Below are 27,801 nucleotides of genomic sequence, written 5' to 3' on the forward strand. Positions count from 1 at the left end.
AGCCTCAGGAGAGGCCAGGGCCCGGAGCAGGGGCTGCTGGCTTCGGCCCCTCAGAAGCCCCCAAGGCCATGAGTGGTCACTGTTGTCTGAAGCAGGACACTTGGGCGTGGTTTGTTGTGTGGCAAGAGGTACCCAACACCCAGCTTCCCCACCCCCTGGGGCGGGGGAGGGCTGAGCAGGGAATCTGCAGGAAACGTGAGCAGGGGTCCACAGCACGCGTCAGCGCCCGCGGGACTCGGCAGGTGAGCGCGACCCTGCGCCTGTCTGGAAGAGTCTCCTGCTGCCAACACGACCGGTTCCGACAGATTTGAAGGGTTTCTGCAGAAACCGGCGACGCCAGCAGCCCCAGGAACCCCCTCTCAGGGAAGGAACCAGCGGGCTGTGGGGTACAGGGAGGCGCGCGCGGGCTCGCTCTGTTGTCCCTGCGTGGAATGAGCAGGGCCCAGCCCTGGGGATTCCACGCTTGGGCGGCAACTGGAAAATCAAACAGAGCCGCACATGTTCCGGGAGGGGCGGCCGTCGCAGGGAGGTGCTAATGAGCTCCCCCGGCCAGTGAGGAAGCAGCACCTGCTGGGGGGGGGGCAGGGCCCCGTCGCACAGCTGGCCCGGGAGGGGGCGTTCCCAGAAAGAGACTCCCCACCCCAGCCCAGCCCAGCCCGGCCTCGTGAACTCCACAGGGGCCCCAGGCCTGCACCTGGCCCCAGAAGAGGCTCACTGCCCACACTGCACCCCTGCCTGACCACGATGTGAGCGACGTCTGTGTCGGGGCGGACACACCAACCCGACCCGGGCCCGACCGCCAGCTGTCGCCAGCTTCACCATCCCCACGGCCGCTGCGGGCACTGCAAGGCCTTGTCTTCCCGATGAAGGCGCTGGGGACAGAGACGTGGCCTCGCTTGCCCAAGGCCGCATAGCTCGTGAGTCTCACAGAACCGGACTCCAGGCCAGGCCCCTGCGCTACCCCATGGGTGACAGCTGGGGACTAACACGCCAGGAGGAGCGCCCGTGCTCACAGCTGAGGCCCAGCCCTGACCGCTCGTGCCACCCTGCAGTCCAGCAAGGAGTCCTCAGGGACACAGGGTCCCTGCAGGGGCGGGGACGAGGCACCCTCCCCCTCTCCCCTCTCCCTTTCTGTCCAACTCCCCTGCCTGAGGGGGAGAGGACGTGCCCCCTGGGTCCAGCCAGTCGGCTCAGACGAGTCACGTCCCCATAACCACAGCGTGCGTGCCTGTCTCAGACACGGCGCCACTGCAGTGGGACGCAAACACGGCGCCCGTGCACCGGGTTAGGCGCCTGACTCGCTCTGCCGCAGTGTCCGCCTCCGTGCGGGGTCTGGAAGCAGAGGCGCAGGCCCCCGAGGGGCTGTGGGAGACGCTGCTGTGGGCCAGGTGCTACCTCTGGAAGGAAACCGTCTCAGCACCGGCACCGGCACCGGCACCGGCACCGGCACACAGCTCCCAGCCTTCTCAGCCACACGTGCCCGCCACTCTGCTTCCCAGGTGGCGTGACTGAGCCACACAAGGTCCGAGACCTGTGCCCTCCAGGTTTCCACCAAGGAGCCTTGGGACAGAAGACAGAGAGGGACCACAGAGCACAGAGCGGGGACAGCCCCTCCCTTCCTGGGCGGAAGCCCAGGTCATTCCTGGCTGGCACCCGGCTTCGCTGCCACTCTGCTCCCGAGGCTGCCAGTACTGGCTGAGCCGCAGCCGCCAGGGCAAAGGCCATGTGGGGAGACGCGGGCGGCTCCAGACTCCTCTGTGACGTGGATGGATGGCTCCCCGCGGGAGTCGGCACGGGGGCCAACCACAGAGACGTGCGAAGGCGAGAACAGAGGGAGCGGGGGAGTGGCCCGGCACACACGGGGATCCTGGCGCCCAGATCCCAGCTCCCAGACCTCGGGGACAGTCGAGGGTCGTGGCATCCCCACAGCCGGCCCCAGGCTACCCCCCAGGCCTGCCCTCTCCTGGGGTCCTTACGAACACTTGTTCACGCTCTGGAGGGCGCATTTCCGGTGACCGAGGCAGCGGTAGGGGCAGGAGTCCGCTGTGCCTTGGGAGGGCAGACAGGGAACGCTGTCCAAAGTGTGCCGGCGCGGGCACCACAGCCAGGCCCAAGGGACCACGGGTGCTTCCGGGGGCTGCACAGTTGCCCTGTGGGCCCCTCCTAGGGCGGCCCTGCCGCCATGCCAGGAAAAACGCCAGTGGCACTGGGCACCGTGGCATCTGGTCGGCGGGGGAGGCCAACCGGCATTTCTAGAAGGCAGCGGCACCGCCGAGCCCAGGCTCTGAGTGCCATCTCGAAAGCCGAGCAGGACTTGGCTCCTGACACGCTGGGGTCCTGGAGCGCTATTGCCACACTCCCCACCTCCTCGGAAAAAGGCCAGAGGAGGCTGAGCACGAACACACCCGGGAGAGCTGGGCGTGCACCGCAGGCATCCCGCTCAGACGGCCAGCAGAGAAGGCGAACGTCTGCCGAACCCAGGCGGCTCGGGGGGAGGCGGCCAGGTTCCGTGGGCAAGGCCGCCAGGCAAGAGCGGTGTCTGTGGCACTGGGGTCCCAGGACACCAGGAGCAGGCCTCACATCAACTGCAAGAGGTGGTCTGCCCAGCCGTCTCCTGGTCCGGGGCTGGAGTGACGAGGGTTTCGGTGCCGGGAGGGAAGCACTTCCCCAGATTCCTATATTAGGGGAACGAGAATGCCTGGAATGCAGGAATGCTGGGAAAAAGGGAAAACCCATCCCAAACCGGGCCGTTCCAACAACCCCACGCCAGAGAAGACGTGCGTGGACACAGCCACGGGAGGGGGAAGGCAGACGCAGACACAGCACGAGGCCGAGGGCGTTAGGCGAGGCACACCCCCAGGGAGCAGGCGGTCATGGCCACAGGCGAGCCCTGCTCCTGACTTTGCGACGCAGGCTCAGGACGACGCAGTGGGGAGCAGACCGTGGGCGAGGCTCTGCCTCTGTCAGAGGCCAGCGGGCTGCCCGGCCCACGAAACCCCGCCCTGAGAAACCCCGCCGGAAAGGGCAGAGGCGCACAGGAGGGACGGGAGGGGCACTGGCCCCCGCTAGCAGCCGCCGCCCCAAGATCTCTCACAGAGCCCCTCTGGGGGCTGGGGAAGCCGGAGGTGCCCTGGGCAGGTGTGCAGGCGTCTTCCTTCCCCATGGCTGCAGGCACAGGCAGAAACGGGCACAGACCCGGCTTCTCCAGCAGTGAGGAGGCCAGGAGTCTGAAGTCCAGTGCAGCAGGGCCGGCTCCCGGGGGGCCAGGAGAGAACTGGCCCCAGCCCTCAGCCCGCAGCCCCTACCAGCTCCCACTGCCCTTCCGCCTTCTGCTCGGACTTTGCCCCTCGTACCCCTGTTACAAGGACCCCGTGACCTCGTCGGCCCGGTTTGCCCAATCTCCCATGTGTAGCTCCCTGGCCTGCAAAGTCCCTTCTGCCGCGTAAGGTGACACAGCCGCGGGTTCTGGGGTCAGGATGCGGACGCTTCGGGGCGGAGCCGGTGCTCTGCCGACCTCGGAAGGCGCCTCCGCGGGGAAGAGGCCGGGACGTCCTCCAGGTCACCCGAGTGCTCTGGGCTCAGTGATGCTAAGAGGCTTTGGCGGGGGGGGGGGGGGGGGGGGGGATGGAACACCTCCTTGCAAAAGCAGGAGGCTCTGGCCAGGCTCTCACGGAGCTGCCCGGGGTCCGCAAGCCGCCTGCCCGTGGCCTCAGGACCTCTGCACCCCTCCTCACCCTGCAAATAAAGGGGATGAAACCGCCCGCCTGGGGGACGTGGCCTTGCACGGAGGAGGGCGTGGGAGCCTGGCACACGGATCCTCTGCTTCTGACATGTGTGTAAGTGTGCCAGGTAAATAACTGATTCTTCCCAGTGACAGGCGCTTACCTGTTCACTGCGTGTTCCTGAACTCACCACGTCGTGGGACAACTCGCGCATTCTCGGGGGTCCGTGGGCACAATGACGCGCTCACTCCCACGTGCGCCTTGCACGCATCCGCACTTTCCGGTGAGGGCTTCCGAACCCTCCTTAGCTGTCTGCGGAAACACAGGCACTGTGGTTAACCCCACCCACCCTGCTGTGCCACACAACCCCAGCACTCCTTCTCACGTCCACCTGTGACACGGCGCCCACGGACCCACGCCTCCCCACGGCCAAGCGTGCAGCTGATACGGCGGCCGCCACACAGCTGGCACCCGCGGGGGACCAGGAGGGCAGTCACGATACAAACGCTGCCCCACCAGAGCCCAGCTGCACCCGCTTGCCTTTCCCGCACTGGCGCACAGACTACCCTCCCTGGCCGCTGACGGACGCGCTCAGAGCGCCTCGTCCGCTGAAGCGGCTGGACGGGCCACAGTTGGCAAGCAGACCGAGCCTGACCCCGGGAGCCCAGCCCAAGCCTGTAATGAGCAGGGTGGATCCTTCCAGAAAGAGCCTGCATGGCCGCCCTGCTGCCCCTGGCGACATGGGTCACTGATCCCACAGACTCTGGGAACACACAGACCCCATGTGGGGTCACAGCCCCTCTGGGACACTGACTGCCCGTTCCAAACGAACCTCAAGGCCCCGGGCGCATGTGGCAAGGGAGGCTGCCAGCTGCGGCACGACAGGCACCCCGCCCCCGGGGGGAGGGCAGCACCTCGCCCTTCCCAGCCTGTGCTGTCCACAGGGCAGCCGAGCCTCGGTCCCGGGACCTGCCGCGCAGAGCTGAGACGCTGGGCCCTGCGGCTGGAGCTCCCAGCAGGCAGGGAGCCACGACACCGTGTTTACCACTCTGGATTCACGTCCCCACCCCACCCCACTTTGAGGAGACACCATTCGCAAGGGACGGAGGCCGCCCTGGCGTCTGCCCCAGGGCCCGGTGCCACCCCCTCTCTTGGCTGAGCCTAAATTGTAGGTTGGGTAACTGACGGCCACTGGCCTGTCACAAAGACGCTGTCGGAGGAGACGGGCGGGCGGGCCCTTGGCCGTCTGCACCGCCCTCGGCGAATCCTGCCCGCCCTGGAGGCAGTGAGAACCGCCCAGGGGCACAGCCGCCTCCGTCCACACGGAGACACCTTTTTTTTTTTTTTTTTTTGACAGGCAGAGTTAGACGGTGAGAGAGAGAGACAGAGAGAAAGGTCTTCCCTCCATTGGTTCACCCCCCTAAATGGCCGTTACAGCCGGCACACTGCACCGATCTGAAGCCAGGAGCCAGGTGCTTCCCCCTGGTCTCCCATGTGGGTGCAGGGCCCAAGACCTTGGGCCATCCTCCACCTCCCCCGCCCGGGCCACAGCAGAGAGCTGGACTGGAAGAAGAGAAACCGGACAGAATCCGGCGCCCCAGCCAAGGCTACAACCCGGGGTGCCGGCGCCGCAGGCGGAGGATTAGCCAAGTGAGCTGCAGCGCCGGCCATGGCGACACCTTCTCACAGGTGACATGAAGGGACACATCATCACGCGCTCCGGCGAGGAAGAGCCCAGCACGGCCCTGAGAGAAGCCAGGCACCGGCCACGCACCCGTGACCTGCCCACACACACGAGAAGTGCACTGGTCCTGCTCCGTGTGGGGCAGAGGGGGGCAGGGGAAATGGGGGGCTCAAGAGCACAAGCTGCTTGCGGGTCGATACGCAGGTTCTAAAATCGGCGTGCGATGGCTGCGGGGCTCTGACAGCCCACAGGGCAGGCGCCGCTGCTGCGGCAGCCACTTCATCCCGAGGGAGTTGGAGAAGATTCACGTGGGAGCGCCCAGCGCGTCTGTAAGGCCACACTCCCAAGCGGGCCACAGGCCGGGCCCGGGAACACCATCTTGGAAGGATGAAACCTTGACGGGCGCGTGGACTTCCAGGCCGCTGCAGGTCGCGCGTGCGCAGTGCAGAGAAACCGTTGTTTCCAGTTCAGCCCTAGGGACAGCCCAGGGCCCTGGAGCCCGCACGGGGCTGCTGCTTCCTTCCCAGCGCTGGCGCTTCCAACCCACACCACCCAGGAGTGAGGCACCCGATTCAAGACACAAGATAGTCACGTGGGGCCTGTAGGATTAGGATCTTTCTTTAAAAATATTTATGTATTTTCTTATTCGAGAGGTAGAATTGCAGAGAGACAGGCCGGCAGAGGGAGGTCTTCCATCCCTGCACTGATTCACTCCCCAGATGGCCACAATGGCTGGAGGTGGGCCTGGCCAAAGCCAGGAGCCAGGAGCTTCTTCTGCGTCTCCCACGTGGGTGCAGGGGCCCAGGCACTCGGGCCATCTCCCACCACCTTCCCAGGCCACAGCAGGGAGCTGGATTGGAAGAGGAGCAGCCGGGACTCGAGTCAGCGCCCGTCTGGGATGCCGGTGTTGCAGGCAGAGGCTGAGCCCACTGTGCCACCGTGCTGGTCCCTAGGATTATGGTTTTGAAACTGGTGGATGACATATGTCTATGTTCATCTTGGATCCACTGGAAGTTTGAAAACTTAAGGTCTAAAGTGCCAGTATTAAACGAATCCCCTCCCAGAACTAATCTCATTTTTAAAAGCCCTGTACGGTGGTCTGGAACTCCCTTCCCACGGTGCAGTGACCCCACCCCTTGGTCCTGGAAGCCTTTCTGTCCGAGCCCAGGCAGGGGCGCCCACCTCGTGTCTCTGAGTCTGCAGAGGCCCAGGGAATGCGGCTCCCCCGCCACGGCCCCCGGGGGTCATGCTCCCACGACCAGCTCAGGGTGCTGTGCACGGAAGTGGCTCGGGGATGCCGGAACCACACGGTTTACTATGCTAAACGTTGCCCTTCCGTAAAAAAACAGCTCACGGTGCAGCAAGGCCCAGAGTGCCGCGTGGGAGGCCCTGAGCAGCGAGCTCCCACTCCCCGGGCGCCAGGTCGGACAGCCAGTGGCCCGTGCGCAACGTCTCCAGATTTTCTTCCCGGTGAGAACACAGCAAAGTTTTAAAGGGGTGGGCGCCTCACACAGACGCCGGGAGGCCTGGTTCAAGGCACAGCTCGGCTTCCTGCTGGCGCACACCCTGGGGGGCCGCGGTGACGGCCCAGGAGCTGGGTCCCTGCCCGCCATGCAGCGGCCACAGACTGAACTCCTGGCTCTTGGCTTCAGCCTGGCTGTGTGGGCATCTGGGTAGTGAACCAGCAGATGAAAGATCATTGTCTGTCTCTCTGTCTTTAAAATAAAATGAAAATGCATACATAATCATTCTAAGTTTGAGAGTTCCTCCCCCAGGAACCCAAAGGTTGGCCAGACCGCATCAGGACCGGAGCTCCGCAGGCCTCAACGCAGCTTCCCACGGGGCCTCCGGGGCACAGAAGGTTCCTGCCGAGCCGGCAGGCCGGGGGCTGGGAGTGCGCGGGCCCTGGGGGCGTCCTGCGGCACCGCGCGTCAGCCGGAGAAGCTGTGCAGCTGTCCTATTGCATTTTTGAATTTTTAACCAACATAAAAATTACACAGATTTCTGGGGTAGATGTTTGTGTACATGCACACTCGGCACAAGGTCCAACCAGGGTTAACCCTTCTGTGTCCTCAAGCGTGGCCATTCCCCACAGGGAACACGCTCAAACCCTTCCTCCCGGTGTTTATGAGGAATGTGCGCTGTCCACCCTACGGCGCCGTCAACCCGGAACTGCTCACGCAACCTATCCGTCCCGTTCTTGCTAGTCAACCCTTCCCCGCCCCCCACCCCGCCTCTGCTGACCACTGTCCTCTCGACTGCCAAGAGCACGGGACTGAGCCGGACTTCCCAATTCTGGCCCCAGCGCTCCGGTTGCTGGCTGTGTGGTCGCGGGCAAGTGACCGTCTTAGCGACCCGGCGGTGCTGTTGTCTACCCGGCCGCATCTGGAAACGCGAGGCCGGCCCAGAGGCTGCCCTGCCCCATGACCCACACAAACACCGCTCCAGGCGGGTCAGGAGCAACACCAGCACGCGAGACGCCTGACGGAGCACGGAGAGACACGTGTGGGCCGAGCTGCCGGGTGCCACAGCCTGCGATCGGGACCCTGCCTCTGTCCACAAAGATGCCAAGAGCGCAGCTTTTGACCTTTCGGGTTATGGCCGAGGGGCACTTGCAGCGAGCCAGAGAACACTGAACAGGTACACAAGGCTCCCTCTCCCCCGTGAAGCGGGGGGGGGTGTCTGGTGCAGCCCCGGGCAGTCCCGCGGGGGCTCTCAGCTGAACACAGGAGGGGCTTAGCAGAGAACTGCGGGGCTGTAGCAGGCCTTAGGGCTTTTATGTGATACTTTACAGCCTGCACGTGCAATAAACGTCAAGGTTACTTAAGGACCTGCTGCTTGCCCACCCGCCATTCTTCCCCCGCAGGAGGACTATCAGACGCCTCCGCCCAGTCAGCAGCCCACGTCCAGGACCACAGAACGTGTGTGAGAGGCCATCCAAGGACAGAGGGTCTGAACATGGACTCCCAGCTGAGCGAGCGGTGAGGGGCTGACACCAGGACGCACCCCTTGGCAACCTCAGCGTGCGTTACACACAACTGTAACGGGAACCGTGCAGTTCCCAGCACACACGACCGCCTGGGTCATGGGTGTCACCAAGTTTTCTGAGCCCTTTACCCTCCCCTATCAAAGGACCTTGTGTCCAGGGCTCAGTGTGGAGCCAGGAACCGGAATGGAATGTCCTGGGTTCAAGTGTAGCCACCACACAAGTCTCAGGGGCATCAAAGTCTCGTGGCCAAGTCCTCCAGGTCCTCCAGGGACTTCAACGTCTCCTGTACCACCCTCCCTGCTGTCCACTGCCACCCTAAACCTTACCCTGTACCCTAGCCCTAACCCTAACCCCTACCCCTAAACCCTACCCCTACCCCTAACCCTACCCCTAACCCCTACCCCACCCCTAACCAAGCATTCCAGGCCCTCACTGGGACTTCAACATCTCCTGTACCACCCTCCCTGCTGTCCACCGCCACCCTAAACCTTACCCTGTACCCTAGCCCTAACCCTAACCCTAACCCCTACCCCTACCCCTACCCCCGCCCCTACCCCCACACCTAACCGAGTATTGTGGGCCTCACTGGGACTCCATCTCCCGCTCCACCTCCTTGCTGTCCACTGCTAAATCCTAACCCTACCCCTCCTTGCCGTCCACTGCCACCCCACCCCCACCCCTACCCCCACCCCCACCCCTACCCCCACCCCTAACTCTACCCCTACCCCCACCCCTACCCCCACCCCTAACTCTACCCGTACCCCCACCCCTACCCCCACCCCCACCCCTAACTCTACCCCCACCCCCACCCCTAACCGAGTATTCGGGCCTCACTGGTTCTCCACCTCCCGCTCCACCTCCCTGCCGTCCACGGAACATCCCAGGCTTCTGTCTGCGCCAGGCCTCCGTGCTGGCTGCTTTGGCCTTGGTGTGGACTCGCACCCAGGTTCCACATGGCTCCCCGTCTGACCCCTTTCTGGAAGGTTCTCAGATGTCGCCTTCTCAGAGGGAACTCTGGGCAGCCATCCTGTTTGAAGTCCTGACTTCACCGCACGCCTACAGTCTCTCCACTCCCACACTTGCTTTCTGGCTCCGGTCACCAGCCATCCAGCCATGACACTCGCTCCCTTCTCTGAAGGCCACCCCGAGCCCTGCAGCGCAGCCTCCTTGGAGGAGGGTCAGTCTTCTGCTGTTTTCTGTCCCTGCTTTTCTCTGCTCACTCATCCCAGATCCTGCACCGGAGCGTGGCCCAGGGGGAGGCCCAGGGACTACCGATGGGTGAGCGACTCGGGACAAGATGGCCGGGCCCGGCGCTGTGGCGCAGTGGTCTAGGCCTCCACCTGCAGGGCCAGCACCCCTATGGGCATGGGAGACCTGGAAGAAGCTCCCGGCTCCTGGCTTCGGATCAGCCCAGCTCCTACTGTGCAGCCGTTTGAGGAATGAAGCAGTGGATGGAAGATCCCTCTGTCTCCCTGTCTGTAACTCTGCCTCTCAAATAAGTAAATTTTTATAAAGAAAGAAAGAAAGAAAGACAAGGTGATGGAGCTCAGACAGGGTGGCACATTCAGCAAACTGAGTTCCGCTCCCCAGGTGTGCAAGAAGCCTGCTTCCCAGCCTCCCTTGCAGCTAGGCTGGGCCACGTGGCTGCCTTCTAAACAAGGGGTCCGGGCAGAGCCTCCACCCCCAGCTCTCGCCTGAGAAACACCCCTGGGGCGCTCCCGGTCTCACGTCCACCGTGTCGGGGACGGTGGAGGCCGCGTGGCGAGAGGACGCGGCTCTAAGTCGACACGGCTCACTCCCTTGTGCAGCCGGCAGCCGGCAGCCTGGGGCGGCGCTGACCTGGACAGGGCCTTGCACGAGGGAGAGCTGGACCCCGCAGGGTGCAGCTGCTGAGCTCCAGGCCGTGCTGGTCCCTGCAGCAAAGCTGCCCATCCTGACCAACCCAGGTGGGAACCACCACCCTGGGGTCCAGGAACCAGCAATGCACGAGGCAGGGGTTCCATGACGGGGCACACGCGTGTTTCTTAAAATCACTATGCTGTCAAAACCAGGAGCACAGCTCTCCAAACTTCAAAAGACAAGTGAGTAGCAACACGGCACCAGCTGCAGGTGCATCGAACAGTCGGGGGAGACACAAAGGCTGCACCGCACAGTGCTCAGGCCCCGACCACACCGCGCTTGAGGGGCACAGCCCCGGCAGGGCTGCGGTCACGAGTGCCTGCTGGCGGCGGGAGGCACTCACCTGAGACAGAGAGGACGGGGTGCCCGTCAGGATCCACGGCGCGTGCTGTGTGTGCTTGTGTGTGCTGTGCATCCGTGTGTTGTGTCTGTGCACCTGTGTCTTGTGTGTGCTGGTGCACCGATGTGCTGTATGTGTGTACGCCTATGTACCTGTCTTCTGTGGGCTTGTCCACCTCTGTATGAGTGTGCTTGTACACCTGTGTGTTGTGTGTGTGCCTATGCATGTGTTGTGTGTTTGTGTACATGTATTGTGCTCGTGTGTGCTTGTGCACGTGTGTTTGTGTGCATGTATATTGTACACGTGTGTTGTACAACTGCATATTGTGTGTGTGCACCTGTAAGTACATGGGTGTGCATGGCACATGTGAATTGTGTGTGCATGTGTGTGTGTGCATGTGCTTGTGCTGGGTGTGTGTGTGTGCATGTGCATGGGTGCATGTGTGTGTGTGTGTGCTTGTGCTGGGTGTGTGTGTATGTGTGGGTGGGTGTGCGTATGCATGTGTGTGTGCATGGGTGCATGTGTGTGCGTGTGCATGTGTGTGTGCATGTGCGTGTGCGTGTGTGTGCGTGTGCACGGGTGCATGGGTGCGTGTGCATGGGTGCATGGGTGTATTCCATGTCTTCCTATACAGCATGCTTCACCTGGTACTCTTGTCTGTGCTGGTCCTGTGGTTCTCCTAACAAAACTTCCTGAACCAACACAAACTCACGCCATGTCCAACTTGCACCCGCTATGCTAATGGCGGCAGAACAGATCCACATCTCCAGAACCAACCCCAGCAGTAGGTGCCACGCACTGGACTCTGCCATGGACACCAACCAGGCAGTGTGCACTGTACCAGGCAGTAACACCACACCAGGCAGTGACACCACACCAGGCAGTGACACCACACCAGGCAGTAACACCGCACCAGGAGTGACACCACACCAGGCAGTGAGCACCACACCAGGCAGTGTGTACCACACCAGGCAGTGTGCACCGTACCAGGCAGTGTGCACCACACCAGGCAGTGACACCACACCAGGCAGTGACACCACACCAGGCAGTGTGCACTGTACCAGGCAGTGAGCACCACACCAGGCAGTGACACCACACCAGGCAGTGTGCACCACACCAGGCAGTGTGCACCACACCAGGCAGTGACACCACACCAGGCAGTGTGCACCACACCAGGCAGTGAGCACCACACCAGGCAGTGACACCACACCAGGCAGTAAGCACTGTACCAGGCAGTGAGCACTGCACCAGGCAGTGTGCACCGCGCCAGGCAGTGTGCACTACACCAGGCAGTGTGCACTACACCAGGCAGTGTGCACCGCGCCAGGCAGTGTGTATCACACCAGGCAGTGACACCACACCAGGCAGTGACACCACACCAGGCAGTGTGTACCACACCAGGCAGTGACACCACACCAGGCAGTGTGCACCACACCAGGCAGTGACACCACACCAGGCAGTGAGCACCACACCAGGCAGTGTGTACCACACCAGGCAGTGAGCACCACACCAGGCAGTGTGTACCACACCAGGCAGTGAGCACCACACCAGGCAGTGTGCACCACACCAGGCAGTGAGCACCACACCAGGCAGTGACACCACACCAGGCAGTAAGCACTGTACCAGGCAGTGAGCACTGCACCAGGCAGTGTGCACCGCGCCAGGCAGTGTGCACTACACCAGGCAGTGTGCACTACACCAGGCAGTGTGCACTACACCAGGCAGTGTGCACTGTACCAGGCAGTGTGCACCGCGCCAGGCAGTGTGTATCACACCAGGCAGTGACACCACACCAGGCAGTGACACCACACCAGGCAGTGTGTACCACACCAGGCAGTGACACCACACCAGGCAGTGTGCACCACACCAGGCAGTGTGCACCGCACCAGGCAGTGACACCACACCAGGCAGTGACACCGCACCAGGCAGTGTGCACTGTACCAGGCAGTGAGCACTGCACCAGGCAGTGTGCACCGCGCCAGGCAGTGACACCACACCAGGCAGTGACACCACACCAGGCAGTGACACCACACCAGGCAGTGTGCACTGTACCAGGCAGTGTGTGCGGTGCCAGGCTGACCTTTGCGAAGCCACACAGAGCCCAGGTGCCCCCACACAGCCAGGAGGCCAGAATCACCCGCAGGGCATCGAGAGGGCGACCCCAGAACCCCTGCGCTGGGGCAGCAGGTGACGGAGTGCGGAGGCTCCTGGGAACAGGACGCCCCCTGACTTCTGCTCCGTGCTGGGAGGGCCTCTTCCCGGAAGCGCAGCGTCACAGCGTGGCCTGAGGAAGGACTGCCCTGCTTATTTGACCTCAGACTACCACAGTCCTTGCTTGACGTGCATTTGGACCTCACGCGCACTCCATTCTGAGAGCGGCTCTGTTCCCAGCCCTGGGCCCCGGGACCCCGGCGTGAGGACCCGCGACGGTGCCGTGTGGCTGAGCGGGACATGTGTCAGCCTGGGGCCCTGCACGCGATTTCCGCTGTGACACCCCCCACACACACACCCCCGCCGGGTTCAGGAAGCCGTGGTGAGGGAGGATCCCCCGCGCGCGCAGCTGAATGAACCAGACGCACATCAGCTGCCGCCGCTGGACAGGGCGCCGAGGCTAAGGCAGCTACAGCGTTCCTCCAGCACAGGTCTGTCTGGCTGCAGAGGCTGGGCCTGGAACCCTCGTGTGGCGGGATCACGCCGAATTCTGTGCGAGTCCACGGGGACCTGCAGTGCCTTGAACCAGGGACACCCTCCTTCTGCCCTCCAATTCCGCGTGTGTGAGCCGTGCAGCGGCAGAGCCGGCCCTGAGAAGGCACGGCCGTGCGCTCATACCTCCACGACACCCAGGGCAGAGCCAGCAGGGGCGGCTGCAGGGTCCCTCACCTCATCCTAGCTCTGACCCCTCCTGCGTGAGCAAGCGGGCGGTGCAGGCACACGAGTGTGTCCACTCACACCGCCCACACTTGGACGCTCCCGACCCGAGGCTGCAGGCGGCTCTACCCTGCCCCTGGGTCCCATGCCCATTGCGGGGGCGGCCGCTTTCCCCACCCCGCCCCACCCCGCCCCACCCCGCATGCCCACAAGGGCTGAGAGGTGCTTGGGCTGAACTCTCCATTTCCCTTCCTCCTGGGGCTGCAGGGGAGGCCAGAGCCTGCAGCCCCCCCAGACAAAACATGCGGAGTGGGCCCTGCGGAGATTAAGTGGACAGCAGACTGCCCGCGGGCACAGCAGGACACAGGTGGGCCTCTGCCCCCAGGGCACGCGGACTCCCCTTGAGAATGGACCCTCATCCCCAGAGCAGGGCTGGGACCCCACCCCCAGGCTCAAAGCCTGCGTTGCCATGGGCCTCGACTGGGTGGAGTCCTGGGGAGGGGCAGCGTCACCAGCGGCATTGCCACGGGGCATCCGGCGACCATTCGGTCTGGGGCGACTGAGAACGGAGCCTCTTCCTCCTCTCAGTGCCCAGCCCCAGCCCCTCCGAATCCTGCCGGCTCCTGCACAGTGCAGCGCCCCCCGTGGACCCCACGGCCTCCCAGAGCGACCCTCTCAGGCCGCAAGGCAGCGCCGAGCTGTGGACGGGGTCAGCGGGGAGCCCGGGCTGCACACGTGCCCGCCCTGTGTTTCCTCGCAGGGAGCACGAGTGTGAAACGGGTGTGGAAGCCCTCAGAGACCGCCCCCCGGCTTCCCTCAGGGGTCCCGGCCCCCACGTGGGGAACACCCAGCCAGAGGCCTTCACCGACCCAGGCGCTCCTCCAACGGCCCGCGACCCTTCACCCCGCTGACCAGAGGGAAGCCCACCAGGGGAGCTGAGGTCAGCCAGCGAGGGGCCGGTCCCGGGAGGGTGATGGCATTTCCAGGAGGGGAGATTCTGGGGGGTCCGCGGTGGGGGGGCCAGGGCGGACAGGAAGGGCGGAGGAGGAGAGGCGAGGGCAGCGGGGCGCCGGGGCACAGCTGGGAGGTCGCGGGCAGGGGGCTGGGCCGGAGGGGCTTCCTTCCGTCTCTGCTGTTCTTTTGTTTGAGGAAAAAACAAGAAAAGACAGACATGGAGACAGGGAGGAAGAGAGGAGAGAGCAGGGCAGGGGCGTGGGGGGGAGGCACGGCAGCAGCAAAGGGTAGGGGGACATGCAGGACGCAGGGGTGGGGCACCGGAAGGAAGCAGCCCCCTAGCTGGTGCCTGGGCCCAGGAGGAACCGTGGGGCCACTCTGCTGCTGCGGCTCAGAGCCCTCCAGGGGCTCCCACGGCGGAACCCAGGGGCGCGGGAGCCTGGACAAGTCCAGAACGCGCAAGCTCTCCTCTGTGAGGGACAAAGCAGCCGCCAGCACGCAGAGGCTCCGCCCCGCGCCCTGCCCGGCCTCCCTCTCTGTCTCCGTCTCCGTCCCTCCTCTGTTGGACCCTCCAGGTGAGGGGCAGGGTGGACACCCGAGGGCAGGAAGGTGGCACCTGTGACCGCTGCTCCCTGGGGCCGGCACGGGCTCCAGCCCCACGCTGCGTGTGGCTCGGTGCACCGAGCTATCCTGATGTACACTTCCTGTCTGGAAAACAGACGGCAGCGCTGGGCCCCGGCCAGGACAGAGGCCAGGAGGCCAGGGCAGGAACCTGCCCCGTCCCTGAACAGGGCCCTGCAGGAAACAGGAACTGTCCAGGGCGGCTGAGCTGCAGGCCCACCACACACACACTCCCTGAGTGTCCACAGGGGGAGCCGTGCTGGCCTCCACCCTGCAAGAATCCAACCTCAGAGACCCCCCCAGCCCGGGGCGTCCGCGAGGCTCCCACCCTCCCAGCCCAGCCCCGCTGGCCTCTGCAAACGGGAACACGTGGGATGTACACACACAGCCCCAACACAGCAGGCACACGCGTGGGACACACAGCCCCCGACACAGCAGGCACACGCGTGGGACACACAGCCACCGACACAGCAGGCACACACGTGGGACACACAGCCCCCGACACAGCAGGCACACGCGTGGGACACACAGCCCCCGACACAGCAGGCACACGCGTGGCACGTACACACAGCCCCGACTCGCTCACACAGGCATGGTTTGTTTCACTGCCACCTTATTCTGGCTTCCACTTCCCAGCAGGAGTGACCAGGGCTGTGGCGACACAGCAGGTGGGCAGGAACCTGAGCTCTGCGCTCCGCTCAGAATCCAGTCTCCTGCACTGACGCCCACTCAGCGTCCTGAGCTCGTGGAGCAGATCCACCCACGCGGAGGGCCTGCACCAGGCCGGCATGAGCGCTCGTCACGTCCTTTGACTGTCGTCCCTCAGCCTCCTGCTGCCTGGGCCACTCTGCTCAGACTGGGCCTCGGAACGCCCAGGCCGGCTGCTTTCTCTGCTCCACGCCCCCCAGAGTCGGGGGCCTCAGGACTGACCGTGTCTGAGCAGACAAAGCCAGCCTCCCCCGCCTCCCCACCCACAGGAGTCCCTTCTCAGAATCCCTGGGACCCTGCGAGCCGGGCGCTGGGCGGGGCTCGTGGCCGGAACGCAGCCCCGACCTCGCTTTCCATAGAAGCCATGATCCCAGACGGGAGCTCTGGGAGGACAGGCCCGGGGGCAGCAGCAGGCGCTCCCTGCGCGCCCTCCAGGTGCCTGCAGGACCACCCAGCCGGGTGCCGGGCGTGGGGAGGGACGGAGGCCACAGGCCCTCCGCAGGGGCGGAGCCCACGACTGGGACGCAGGGCGCTGAGCGACGTTGGGCTTCGCTGAGAACGCGTGTGAGTGCAGCAAGGAGGTTTCTGTCTCTCTGTCCTCCCGGTCACACAGCCACGGGCGCGGGAGGCAGGACCGGCGCGGGCCGCTGGGTCCTGGGGGAGGGAGGCCCCTGGAGTCTGGGGACCATGACGCTAGGTCCTCATGCCGCCCAGCGAGGAGCAGGGTGAGACAGCCGGGACAGGAGAAAGAACATGAAGAAGTGAATTCCTTCTTTTTTGTGGACATGAGACTCACACACCGTAAAATTTGCCCTTTTAAAATACGCGATTGGGGCGCGTGCCGTGGTGCAGTGGGTTAAGCCACTGCTTGGGACACCCACATCCCATATTTGCACGTCAGCCCAAGGCCCAGCTGCTCCACTTCCAATCCAGCTCCCTGTTCATGCACCCTGGAGGGCAGTGCTTGGGCCCCTGCCACCCACACCAGAGACCCAGATGGAGCTCTTGGCTCCTGACATCGGCCCAGCCCAGCCTTGGCTGCCGCGGTTTTTAGCAGACTTAGAAACCGTGCAACCATTATCACCGCCCAGGAGGAAGGCCCGCACCCACTGTCACTCCCCTCCCCCAGCGCCCGCTCGTCTCCCTTCCTTCTCTCCGGATCTGTAAGCTGGCCTCTCACAGAGCCAGAATCATGTGTGTCCAGCTTCCTCATCCGCAGGCACTCAAGTTCATCCGTGCAGTGGCGTGGGTCAGTGTCACAGCCTGTCGTGGCTGGGTCACATTTCACAAGGCGGCACCTCAGCCTGCTCCTGCTGGTATAACCAAACGGCTGCACTGAGCAGAACAGACACGGATCCACGCGGCGCGAGAGGGTGGGCATGCAGGAACGCGAAGCCAGTCGATTCTGTGCCTGCTGAGGGCTCAGACTCTGCTTCCAAGATGGCGCCTTGAACGCCGCCCTCACAGGACAGGAGGGACAGAAGGGGCGAGCGCAGGCGCACAGCACGCCTCCAACCTCGCCCCAAGACGCTCTTCCACCCCGAGAGCTTAATCTGCTCCTAAAGGCCCGTCCCTTAGAGCACGGCACCGGCGCCGAAGCGTGAGCCAGCCCCAGCACCTGGATGCACCTGCTGACAGCTGCGCGGCGCGTCTGCCTTGGGGCTGCGGGAGTCACGTTGCTGTGAACGTCTGTGCCCAGGCTTCTGTAGACTTCTCCTGGGTCCTTAACTAGACACGGATTTGCTGGGGGACATGAAGCCGTGGCCGAAGGTTGGCACCTCCTCTGAAGAGAACACTTTTCCAGGGACACACACCGGTGGTGGGCTCGGGGCGGGGTGGGGGGGCACCCTGGCAGCGGGGATTCCAGCCGACGCCCTGGGAGAGCAGAGTTGGGACTAACAGGCGTTCCCAAGGAGGCCCGGCCCAAAGCCAGACCCCACGGCGAGCACGTGCAAGGCCCCAGAGACCTGGAGACTGCAGGGGGCGCACTTGGGCCACAGGTACTGAACACCCAGCCAACCGCACCATCTGACGTCCACCAATCAGGAGACACTTGGTAGTGACACCGGGAAGGCCCAAGTAAACTGCCACACGTGAGAAGTGAGGCCCCAGGTGCGAGTCTGAGGGGACATCCAAGCGTTTTCCTCTCCAGTTGCAATGAGACTACTCCAGGAAAGAACCAGACTCAAAGATCCGCCCAACTGGGGCCGGCGCTACGGTGCAGTGGGTTAACCACAGCCTGCAGCGCTGGCATCCCATGAGGGCGCCGGTTCTAGTCACCGCCGCTCCACTTCTGATCCAGCTCCCTGCTAACACACCTGGGAAAGCCGCAGAAGACGGCCCAAGTGCTTGGGCCCTGCACACACACAGGAGACCCTGATGAAGCTCCTGGCTCTGTCTGGCCCAGCCCCAACCTGCTGTGGCCATTTAGGGAGTGGACTAGTGGATCGAAGATCTGTGTGAGTGTGTGTGTGTGTCCCCCTCTCTCTGTAACCTCTACTTCTCAAATAAATAAATTCTTTTTTAAGATTTATGTATTAATTTGAAAGTCAGATTACAAAGAGAGGAGGGGGGGGGGTTTCCATCCGATGGTTCACTCCCAAATTGGCTGCAACAGCCAGAGTTGTGCCGTGCAAGTCATGACAGGTGCTGGTCAGGCACTGGACAGGATGCGAAGACAGAGACAGCTCCAAGAAAGGGGAGGACCCGCCCTGGCTGGGCGGTCAGGGAAGCCAGGGGGGCAGGGATACAGCAGGCAGCACCCAGGCGGAGGACAGGGCGTGGAAGCCCAGGTGGGAGAGGCTGACGAGGGAGGGAGGGAGGGAGGAAGGCGCAGACGACACTTGGGGGACTGCTGGGGCTTGGGCTGGCCTCCTAAGGATGAGACGAAGCCACAGAAACCCCCCACCCACCAAGGTAGGAGGTCTGGGGGTCGCAAGTGGTCACCTGGCTGCCCCGAGCAGCATCCTCAGAGGACATGACGGGGGGCCAGGGAGGGGCGTTGGCACAGCCCCGGTGGCGCAGCAGCGTGGGGAGACCTCGTGACGGACCTGAGATGGACTGTGGGGTGGGGAAGGTGCAGGGTCTCCACTGAGGGCTGCTGGGGGGGCAAGAAGACAGCTCCAGGTCTGGCAGAGCGCAGGCACGGGCCGCCTCTGGAATCAGGCAGACTGGGCCCAGGTGCCAACCTCCTCCTACGCTCCCTGGTCAACCCGAAGCCGGCAGCGAGTCCGTGGAAACACAGCCCAGGCCGAGGTCCCGCGGCCACGCAGCCGGCCCTCCCGCGAGCACGTGGCACGGCCCCCCACAGAGCTTGAATGGGGGGGCGGGCAGCACTGGCTGTGGGGGGCAAGGATTCTGCTCCTGGAGACGAATGAACGTCCAGCGACCAAGACGCTCACAGGATTCAGTCTGAAGTGTTGGAGCCACACGTGACTTTTATTTTCTTAGAGATCGTGTTCTGAGTCGTCCACATTTTCTGCCATAAACATGTAATTTGTATGGACTAGAAAGAAGCAAATGAAAGGTTTGTGAAACACAAGTTTACTGCAGCTGCCTGGGCCGGGGAGCAGGCGGCTCCACTGAGGGCCCCAGGGAAAACCGTGCCTGGAGGCGGCCCACACCGCCATGAGAGCCGTGTCACTCCGTGTGGGCTCTGCCGGGGAGGCTCGGAGGTCGGGGCTGACATCCACCTACAGCAAAAGCCGACACCGACTGGCACCGGCAGGCCCACCCAGGAGGGGCTGAGGCCAGGTCAGCGCAGCACCGCCCACTGCCGGGTCACGGGCACCCCGACCCCCAGCACGCGGCTCCCCACTAACAGGGCCACAGGCACTCAGGGAGAGCCCCGGACAACCTCGCGGGGCTGGGCTGGGCTCGGGGCCGCGGCTGTGACTATAAAACCCGCAGGGGCTCTGAGCGCTTGGTCTCCACGTGTGTTTTACCAACCTCGGACTCCCCTGCCCTCCGAGGCGGTGCAAGGATCCTTACCGAAGCTATAAATTGAATTAAAAGCTCAGATTTAATGTTCAGTTATGGTGTGGTTAGCGGCTTTATGGCCAGGCCGCTGCCTTCCTATTTGCTTACAATGTTGTCCTTGACGTTGGCCAAACCAGGCTGCTGGAGTGACGAGGTGGACGCCAAGTTATTAACAATTATTACATTTTACAGGCATTTTTGGACCCAGCATGCTTTTTTGGTGGTCTCATAATTTCCACACAGGGACCTTTGAAATCTTAGCCCAAGACTAACCAGGCCTGTGGACAGCAGTTCCTCTCCCCCGGCTGAGGCTGCCCGTCGCCCACTGTGAAATGCTTTCCTGCCCACTGAGCACCAGTCGGCGGGCGCTCGGGGCCCGTGCTGCAAAACCATCTTCCTGGGACGGAGCCTCCCCGAGGGCCGGCGCCTGCTGACGGTGAGCGACGGTGAGCAACGGTGAACAGGGCAGAACAAGCCGCTCCACTCCCAGAAGACCCTGGTCTCACCTGCAGCGAGGCAGGTGGCCTGTGCCGCATCACCCAGGCCCTGAGCTAAGCTATCGGCCTCGGTGCCCCATGGCCAGCAACGGCTCCCAAAGAGCTTTTTCTAGGTTTGCAAATCTGGCCGGATTGTTACTCACATAATTATACCCATGTGATCTTAACCTGTGGGGTGCACGCATGTGCGGGTGCATACATGCGCACATGTGTGTGCAGGTGCACACATGCCGTGCTCACCAGCGTGTGTAGAGACGGAAGACAGAAGCAGCCCATTTTGGCTCACCACCTCTCAGTTCTCAAAGCAGCCCGACGCAAGTACGTCTTCCTTAATAACGGGCTCTGCTCGCTTAAAATGCACACGAAGGTAAGCACTGGGTGTCTGTTATAATTACACGCATGACTGGTAACACACGTGGACGGTGCTTTGGGCCGCACCCCCTCGGAAATGAGACTCTGCTCTGACCCTTGAGTGACGGGAGCGGGCGCGAGCTGCACGGGCCGAGAACAGGGCGTCCCCAAGGACCGGTGTAGGCACCGTCATCTCTGCACTCCTGGATCCGACACGGGCGTCCGGGAGGCTGGGGCTGGGCTGCCTCAGGGACTGGGTGACTGGGTGCTCTTTCTCACCTCGGCCTCCATGCCCCCGCCTGTCGCTCCCCGTCTTCATGGAGGAACGACACAGGACCCTGCGCTGCTCTTTCGTCTGCTCGGCCCTTCCCGGGTTTGCTGCTGGTTCTTCCTGGGTTGGCTACCGTCCCTTCCACCTCCGTGGAAGGGCAGTTCCCCCTGCCACTTTCCCCACTTCCGCAGGGGAGCGGCACACCGCCGGCCGGCTCCCTCGGGGGCTGCACAGGTGTTCCTTCAGATAGATGTTCCTGGTGCATGTTGTCTCTCTCCTCCTTTATAGTCCTCTTCCACCAATCCTAACTCTGCTACCCACACGCCGAGTACGCTGCTCTCCTCCAATCAGGAGCAGGTCCTGCTGTTTATTGGTTGAACTGGAGGCAGCTGCGTAGAAGCTGTTTCTCCCTTCTCAGCGCCATATTGTGGGAGAGCAGATGCATAGAATAAGTCTTAATTCCAGTAACTTAGTCTAGTCCGAGTTGCTCCCAGTTGCTCCCCACACCCGCCCACGGTGGGGTCCCAGCAAGTGGCCACCCCTCAGGACATCCCAGCCCGCTGAGGCATGGACAGAGGAACCCAGTGCGGCACAACCACGTGGAACAATGTGACAGCCATAGAAGGAGTGGAGTCTGACCCTGCGGCCACGTGTCCAGAGGAACCCTGACTGCTTCTCGGCCTTTTGGCCAAGACCAAGGAGAGAGGGGCCCGGGACTCAGGACGCTGGGTGAAAGGGACTCAGGACGCTGGGTGAAAGGGGCCAGTCCCAGAGGGCCACACAGTGCCTGACTCCGTTCATGGAGCGTCCACAGTGGAGAAGGCCACAGGAACAGAGTTGACGGCGGCTGCGGAGAGGGAGGGCGGGGGGGGGGTCTTTCTGGGGTGGGGCTGGTGCTCTAGGATTACACGGTGGGGACGGCTGCACAAGTCCGCGGATGCGCTAGGAAACCACTGGCTTGTATACTGCAGACGGGTCAGCCGCTCGGCAGGTGAGCGCGACCTCACACAGCTGTTGCTCAAGAGTCGCCAGCTGCCCGGCCTCCCAGCCTCCCCCAGGGGCTCCTCCGCTCCGGCCTGGGAGGCCCACGGTCAGCCCAGGTTTCCTGGGAGGCCCTCACCCTGCCAGAGTCACATCGGACTCCCAAGAGACACACAGGGTGCAAGGGGCTTCTGGAACGTGTGGGTATTTCTCTCCCGGGGTCCCAGGAAAACCTCTTCTCCCTGGGCCCGGAGCCCCGGTGCCGTCGGCACCCTGCAGTGAGGCTCGCCTCTCTGGTCCAGGCCCAGCACGCTGAAGCTGCGGCCTCAGGACAGACCGGAAGGCTCTTTCCACCTGGAACACAGAACACGGGTGCGAGCCCCAGGATGGGCCCAGAAAAGCCGCGTGCAGTCTTTGCCTCTGTCTTTAAAGGCTAAGCGAGTCCATTTGCATCTGTGTTTGGCCCAGCCCCTAAAGGCCGCGCTGAGGAAAGCTGCCACACTGCACAGAGATGGCTCAAAAGAAGAGGCCGTGGCCCCTCGAGGACGGGCAGGGTCCGCTCCTTCTGCCTCCTGAATCCCGGCTGACCCCAGCAGCTGCTTGTCCAGCGGGTGGCAGGCGATGCGGCCAAGGAGAGGTTCTGAGAAACCGTCCAGCCTCTTCCTCTTCTCTGGGACATAGTCCAGGAGCCTTGACCGACATGTGAGAAGGCCAGCCCCCCCACAGAGCCCCGGAGGTGACCATCCCTGAGCCAGCCTCCCAGCCCCCACGCCACGGCGGCAAGGCACGTGGGTGACACTGACTGGGAGCCCTCAGAACGGCCGCCACCAGCTGCATGTCACCAAGCGGCCTCACAGAGCAGAAGAATCACCGAGCTGAGCCCTGCCCCGTCCTTGAGCCACAAAATCAGGAGTCAGAATCTGACGTTCTGGGCCTAACTCCTGTTACCCGCACTCCTACCACGGCCAGACCGCACTGAAGTTCTCGGCATGGTTTGAAAACAGAGAGATGTGGGCGAACTGCTTGCCGGCGCTGCTGGCACTTGTAAGAGGGGTGCAGGAAGGGCTCCCCACCATCCTGCCCCAGGCACTGTAGCCTTGTCCCACCAGGTCCTGCCCACAGCCTGTGCAAGTCCTGATGTCTGCAGACCAAAGTTCGCTGTGTGGTGAGCGGACCTCTGAAGCTCACCAAAACGGAGCTCCGAGATGAGCTTACTTGGTGGCAAACGTTTCTGAAATCTGTGAACATTATAAAAAAATTACACATGAAATTCAAAAACAGTTCTGCATCAGAACAAACCTATCTTTGATTCCACTTCTCTAGAAATTTTTTTTAAGGTCACTTCTTTTTTTAAGATTTATTTGAAAGGCAGAATTATAGACAGGCCGAGGCAGAGGTCTTCCTTCCACTGACTGGGTCACTCCCCAAATGGCCACAACGGCTGGAGCTGCGCGGATCCGGAGCCAGGAGCCAGGAGCCTCCTCCAGGTCTCCCACGCAGGTTTAGGGGCGCAAGGACTTGGGCCATCTTCCACTGCTTTCCCAGGCCACAGCAGAGAGCCGGACCGGAAGTGGAGCAGCCGGGACTCGAACTGGCACTGATATGGGATGCCAGCACTGCAGGGGGCGGCTTTACCGGCTACGCCAGAGTGCTGGCCCCCTAGAAATGCTTTGACGTACTCTCCTCACTCGGAATCTGGAACACAGCTCCTTTGATGTGAGAAGCACAGCATCTTTTAGATGATTTTTAGCACACGCTGACTCTTCCAACACAACTGTGCAAGTCAAAGGACGACTACAATGTGCTCGGCTCAAAAGCCCAGGAGAGCTGCTCAGCCAACCACAGCGCGCTCACGGGCACCTCATGGGATCCAAGGCACCCGCCAGCACCCAGATGCTCCTCCAAGGCTGCCGCCGGCGAGTCCTCGTTTCAAAAGACGCACTATCCAAAGAGGGGCTCGACCACCTGCCGCCTGGTAGGGTCCGCTTGCAAACCCACACTCGCTCACGCTGAGTGGGTGGAAGCCAAGACTCCCAGGCCGGCGACCCGCGGAGCCCACAGATGGAGACGCGGATTCCACATAAGCCACTGCCCTCTCTCGCTCCCCCACGCGCGGTCACGGCACGGCAGCCACGCTGCAAGAATCCCACTGCAGAACGAGAAAGGGTCGAGGCTGTAACCACAGGGTTTGACGGGGTGGAAACCCGGAGCACCACAAGGACGCGCTGGAAGGTTCGGGGAGGCCTTTGAAGACCTGCCGACGCCACCGCCCTCCTGGGCTGCAGAGACCCAGAGGTCACCAGGAGAGGAGGAGGCAACGCCCTGCCGGGTACCGAGGACGAGGGACACGCACAGAGCAGGCTGAGCCGGCAGGCAGTGTCCCGGGCCTCCGCGGAACACACCAGATCTGTGCCCCACTGCCACTGCTGGCTGACCCTGGGCAAGCCGGCCCCCTCCGGGCCCCGTCCTTCCTGTCTGCACTAGAAACCCGGAACCCCCACGAGATCGCTCCCTTCCACAGCCGGAGTGAGGCGCGGTCCCAGGGCTGGGGGCAACAGAGAGAACAGCCTCCCAACTCCGCGGGAGTGTCTCCCACGGACCCCGTCAACGGCAGGAAAGCAGAACGCGCCCCGCGCAGGCGCCCCGCGAGAGGCACAGCAGGGCCATTTCTGGAGAGAAGGCGTGGAGGGGAAGCAACAGGGCCTTCCAGCCTGGAATCAAAGTGTCCTCAGCAGGCGATGACGATACACAGGAAGGCAATTAACATTTTAATAATTTAACTACCTTCCTGCCAACCCACCAAGAGAAAACAGGGAGTGGAAACGCGTCCGCGGGCCAGCGGCCTCAACACAGCCGCCGCTGCCGCACAGAGCTCGGGGAAGCTGTTTCCGCCGCGGGGCCCACAGCGTCCTTGATGCCTGGCGCTTCGGCAAACACAGCCGTGGCTTCTCCCTGGCAGCCAACCTTGTTTTCTCTGGACTTCCTTTGGCTTGAGACGGGCCAGGGCCTCGGAGAGAGGGCTCCCTGCTCAGGCTGCCAGTCCAGAGGCTCCGCGAGGAGATCCTGACATCAAAGGAAGCTGGGCAGGCACAGCCAGGCACCGAGAGGCCAGCGCGGCCCGGGCCAGCCACGCGGCAGAGACGGCCTGCGAGGCCTCCCGGGCTCGGCCATTCCCTCGGCCCCTGGGGTCACGTCTGCCTGCAGAGCGCCCCCATCGCTGTGTCAGGCTGGCACCATCTCACACTCACCGTCATCCCTGCGGGAGAGTGACGACCCGGCGGCATTCAGTGCACTGCGGCGTGGGGCCATCAGCTCCCGTCATCCCCGCGGGAGAGTGACGACCCGACGGCATTCAGTGCACTGCGGCGTGGGGCCATCAGCTCCGCCCGCCCAGAGACGAGCCACTCCTCCCCCCGCGGCCCGGCTCCTCTGCCCTCCACCCCAGGATCTGCCTCCTCTGGACATTCCCCACGCATCCTGCGTGGCCTTCTGCGCTGGCTTCCTTCACCCATGACTTTTTAAACCAACGTGCACGTATCTGCAAAGGAAATCGTGTGACCACCACCAGTGGAAGATCTGCATGGCTCGCCGGAAACGGAAAGGAACCATAGCAAATCGACACACAGCAAGACGCAAGCCCTGCCCCAGGCGGGCTATCCCTGTGGGTGGCTGGGAGCCGAGCCTGCCGCTTGCCTGAGGAACTCTGAGCTGCCCTCGAGTGACCGTCCGTCCCCTAACAGGTGAGGGTCACCTCCCAGGGCGACTTCCCTCCCCAGGCCCCTGGCTGTGGCTTTGGATAAATTAAAAGGCTCAGGTTCTGAGGAGGGGGCGGTGGGCGGACCAGAACCGTCCTGCACTACCAGCAACAGGACAACGCAGGCGCGGGGTCCGCCCCGTGGGAATCACCTCCTGTCCACGTGCATGGTTCTAGAACATTCTATGTTGAGTCACATGGTATCTCGCTGTGCCACTAAACCAGCAGTTACCAACAGAAGGGCTTCCTGATGTGCCTGTTTTGTTCTGCTATTCCAAACAATATCAAAATTGATCTCTGTAATCACTGCATCTGTGTGCATACATTCTTAGAAATCTCTGGAGCTGGAATCCCTGGGCCGTAGGACCGTGCACCGTACATTTCAGTGGGTATTCCCCAGACGTGATCTCCCCTTGCCCTCCCACCAGCAGTGTGTAAAACTGCTTGCTTCGGGGCCGGCACTGTGGCGCAGCGGGTAGAGCCACGCCCACAGTGCCAACATCCCATATGGGCGCCAGTTCGAGTCCTGGCTGCTCCACTTCCAATCCAGCTCTCTGCTGTGGCCTGGGAAAGCAGTGGAGGATGGCCCAAGCTCTTGGTCCCTGCACCCCATGGGGGACCCGGAAGAAGCTCCTGGCTTTGGATCGGCATAGCTCCGGCCCTTGGGGAGTGAACCAGTGGATGGAAGACCTCTCTCTCTCTCTCTCTCTCTCTCTCTCTCTCTCTCTCTGCCTCTCCTTCTCTGTGAAACTCTGACTTTCACTGCAGGGTGAGTCGCCCCATCTCTAGTCCCAGGCAGTCTGCCAGTGAGACGGCACACGCCCACGGGAGTTTGGTTTGCATTTGAGAGGAGGATCCCTCTCCCCATTCTGCAGACGGGAACGTACTCAGAGAAGTGACACAGTTTGCCCAAAATCACGCAAGCGGGACCTGAAGCCGGGTCTGACTCTGCCCCGGGCTTGCCTCCCGTGTCTCGGACGTACTCTGTCCCCTGCAGGTGTGGCCCTTCCCACAGACGGGGCGGAAGCTCCCTGGTGGGCCCGCATCCCTCACTGTGCAGGCTATGAGCCTCGCTGAGTATTTCTGCTGGGTTTGCTGAATCTGAGTGCTGGGGCTGCACCCCACAGAGCCTGGCATCAGGGAACCCGCAGGAGCCAAGGGGGAGCTCTGGGCTGGACTGGCCGGAGAACCCCTGTGTGAAGGGACCCGGGGTCTCACCGACTGCCGGCTCCCCGAGCCCCATTCTCACAAGGTGGCCGTGGCTGGGCCAGACGGTTTGTGCCACTGTCTCAAGGGCCTCTCCAAGGAAGGGACGATGGGAGAGGGAGAGCTAATGGCCCAGGACTGGGAAAAGCAGCCGGGACCACCTCCCCCCCCCCAGCATGCTCGGGTTCCAGCCAAAGTGAGACTGTGCCTTTTTCTGGGTGCCGGTGCCCCCCGTAACTTCGTGTGAGCCCTTACCAAGCCTGACCACAGAGAGTGCGCCATGCCCCGGGAGGGCTCCTGGCAGAGCCATCTCGGCTTGCATGCTTCACCCAGGGGTCAGCGTGGTGGCTCCACTGTACCGGCAGGAGTGGCAGGAGTACCTGCATGAGGTCCTGTGGCCGGTGCTGGCACACCCAGAGTGGCTTTGAACAACTTCCCAGAGGTCCCTTCCGCTGGACGCCCCTCTGGGACAGGCTGCAGCCAAGAGAGGGAGACGAGCATCCCAGAAACGCAAGTGGGTGGTGCTGGCGGTCCCTCCGCCAGGACCCCCCGGGGAAGCTTCCCCATCACGTCCCAACACCCCTGTCCAGGGGCCAGGAGGTCCACGGGCCTTGCTGTTCCCAGGGACAGCGCCAGGAACCTCCTGTTGCCACGTCTCTGCTGAGGAGAACCTGGTGCCCAGCAGCAGGGGCTCTGAGGCTGCCCCCCGCCGCCCCCCCCCCCCCCACCGCAGCCCCGCTCCCGCAGCTCCGGGGCCTGCAGCACGGCTTCCGAGAGCTCACACACCGTGACCACGAGATGCTCTGTCAGCCCCCGGCTCACTCCCACCCCACCACGCAGGTCTGGGCCCCGTGAGCTCCCACCCCCGCAGACCCAAGCCGCTCTCCTGCCAGCCCCCTTACAGCCGCAATGGCAGGCTGCCTGCCACCGGGTCTCCATCTGTGAGGCGTGGGCGGGCGTCAGTGAGCAGGGGAGCCC

At 63.2% G+C, this 27,801-nt stretch overlaps 1 protein-coding gene across 1 annotated transcript in view; it reads right to left on the minus strand.

The window, feature by feature from the left end:
* Positions 1-3,786: 3,786 nt before the first annotated feature.
* The window catches only part of C18H16orf95 (chromosome 18 C16orf95 homolog), a 138,107-nt gene continuing 114,092 nt past the window's right edge, over positions 3,787-27,801 (minus strand). Inside the window, exon 7 of the mRNA XM_070061881.1 lies at positions 3,787-4,034. Within this exon, the coding sequence (XP_069917982.1) occupies positions 4,027-4,034 (8 nt within the window). The 3' untranslated portion in view covers positions 3,787-4,026. The remainder of the gene's footprint in view (positions 4,035-27,801) is intronic.

The sequence above is a fragment of the Oryctolagus cuniculus genome, chromosome 18, assembly GCF_964237555.1.
Source record: "Oryctolagus cuniculus chromosome 18, mOryCun1.1, whole genome shotgun sequence".
NCBI classification, from domain to species: domain Eukaryota; kingdom Metazoa; phylum Chordata; class Mammalia; order Lagomorpha; family Leporidae; genus Oryctolagus; species Oryctolagus cuniculus.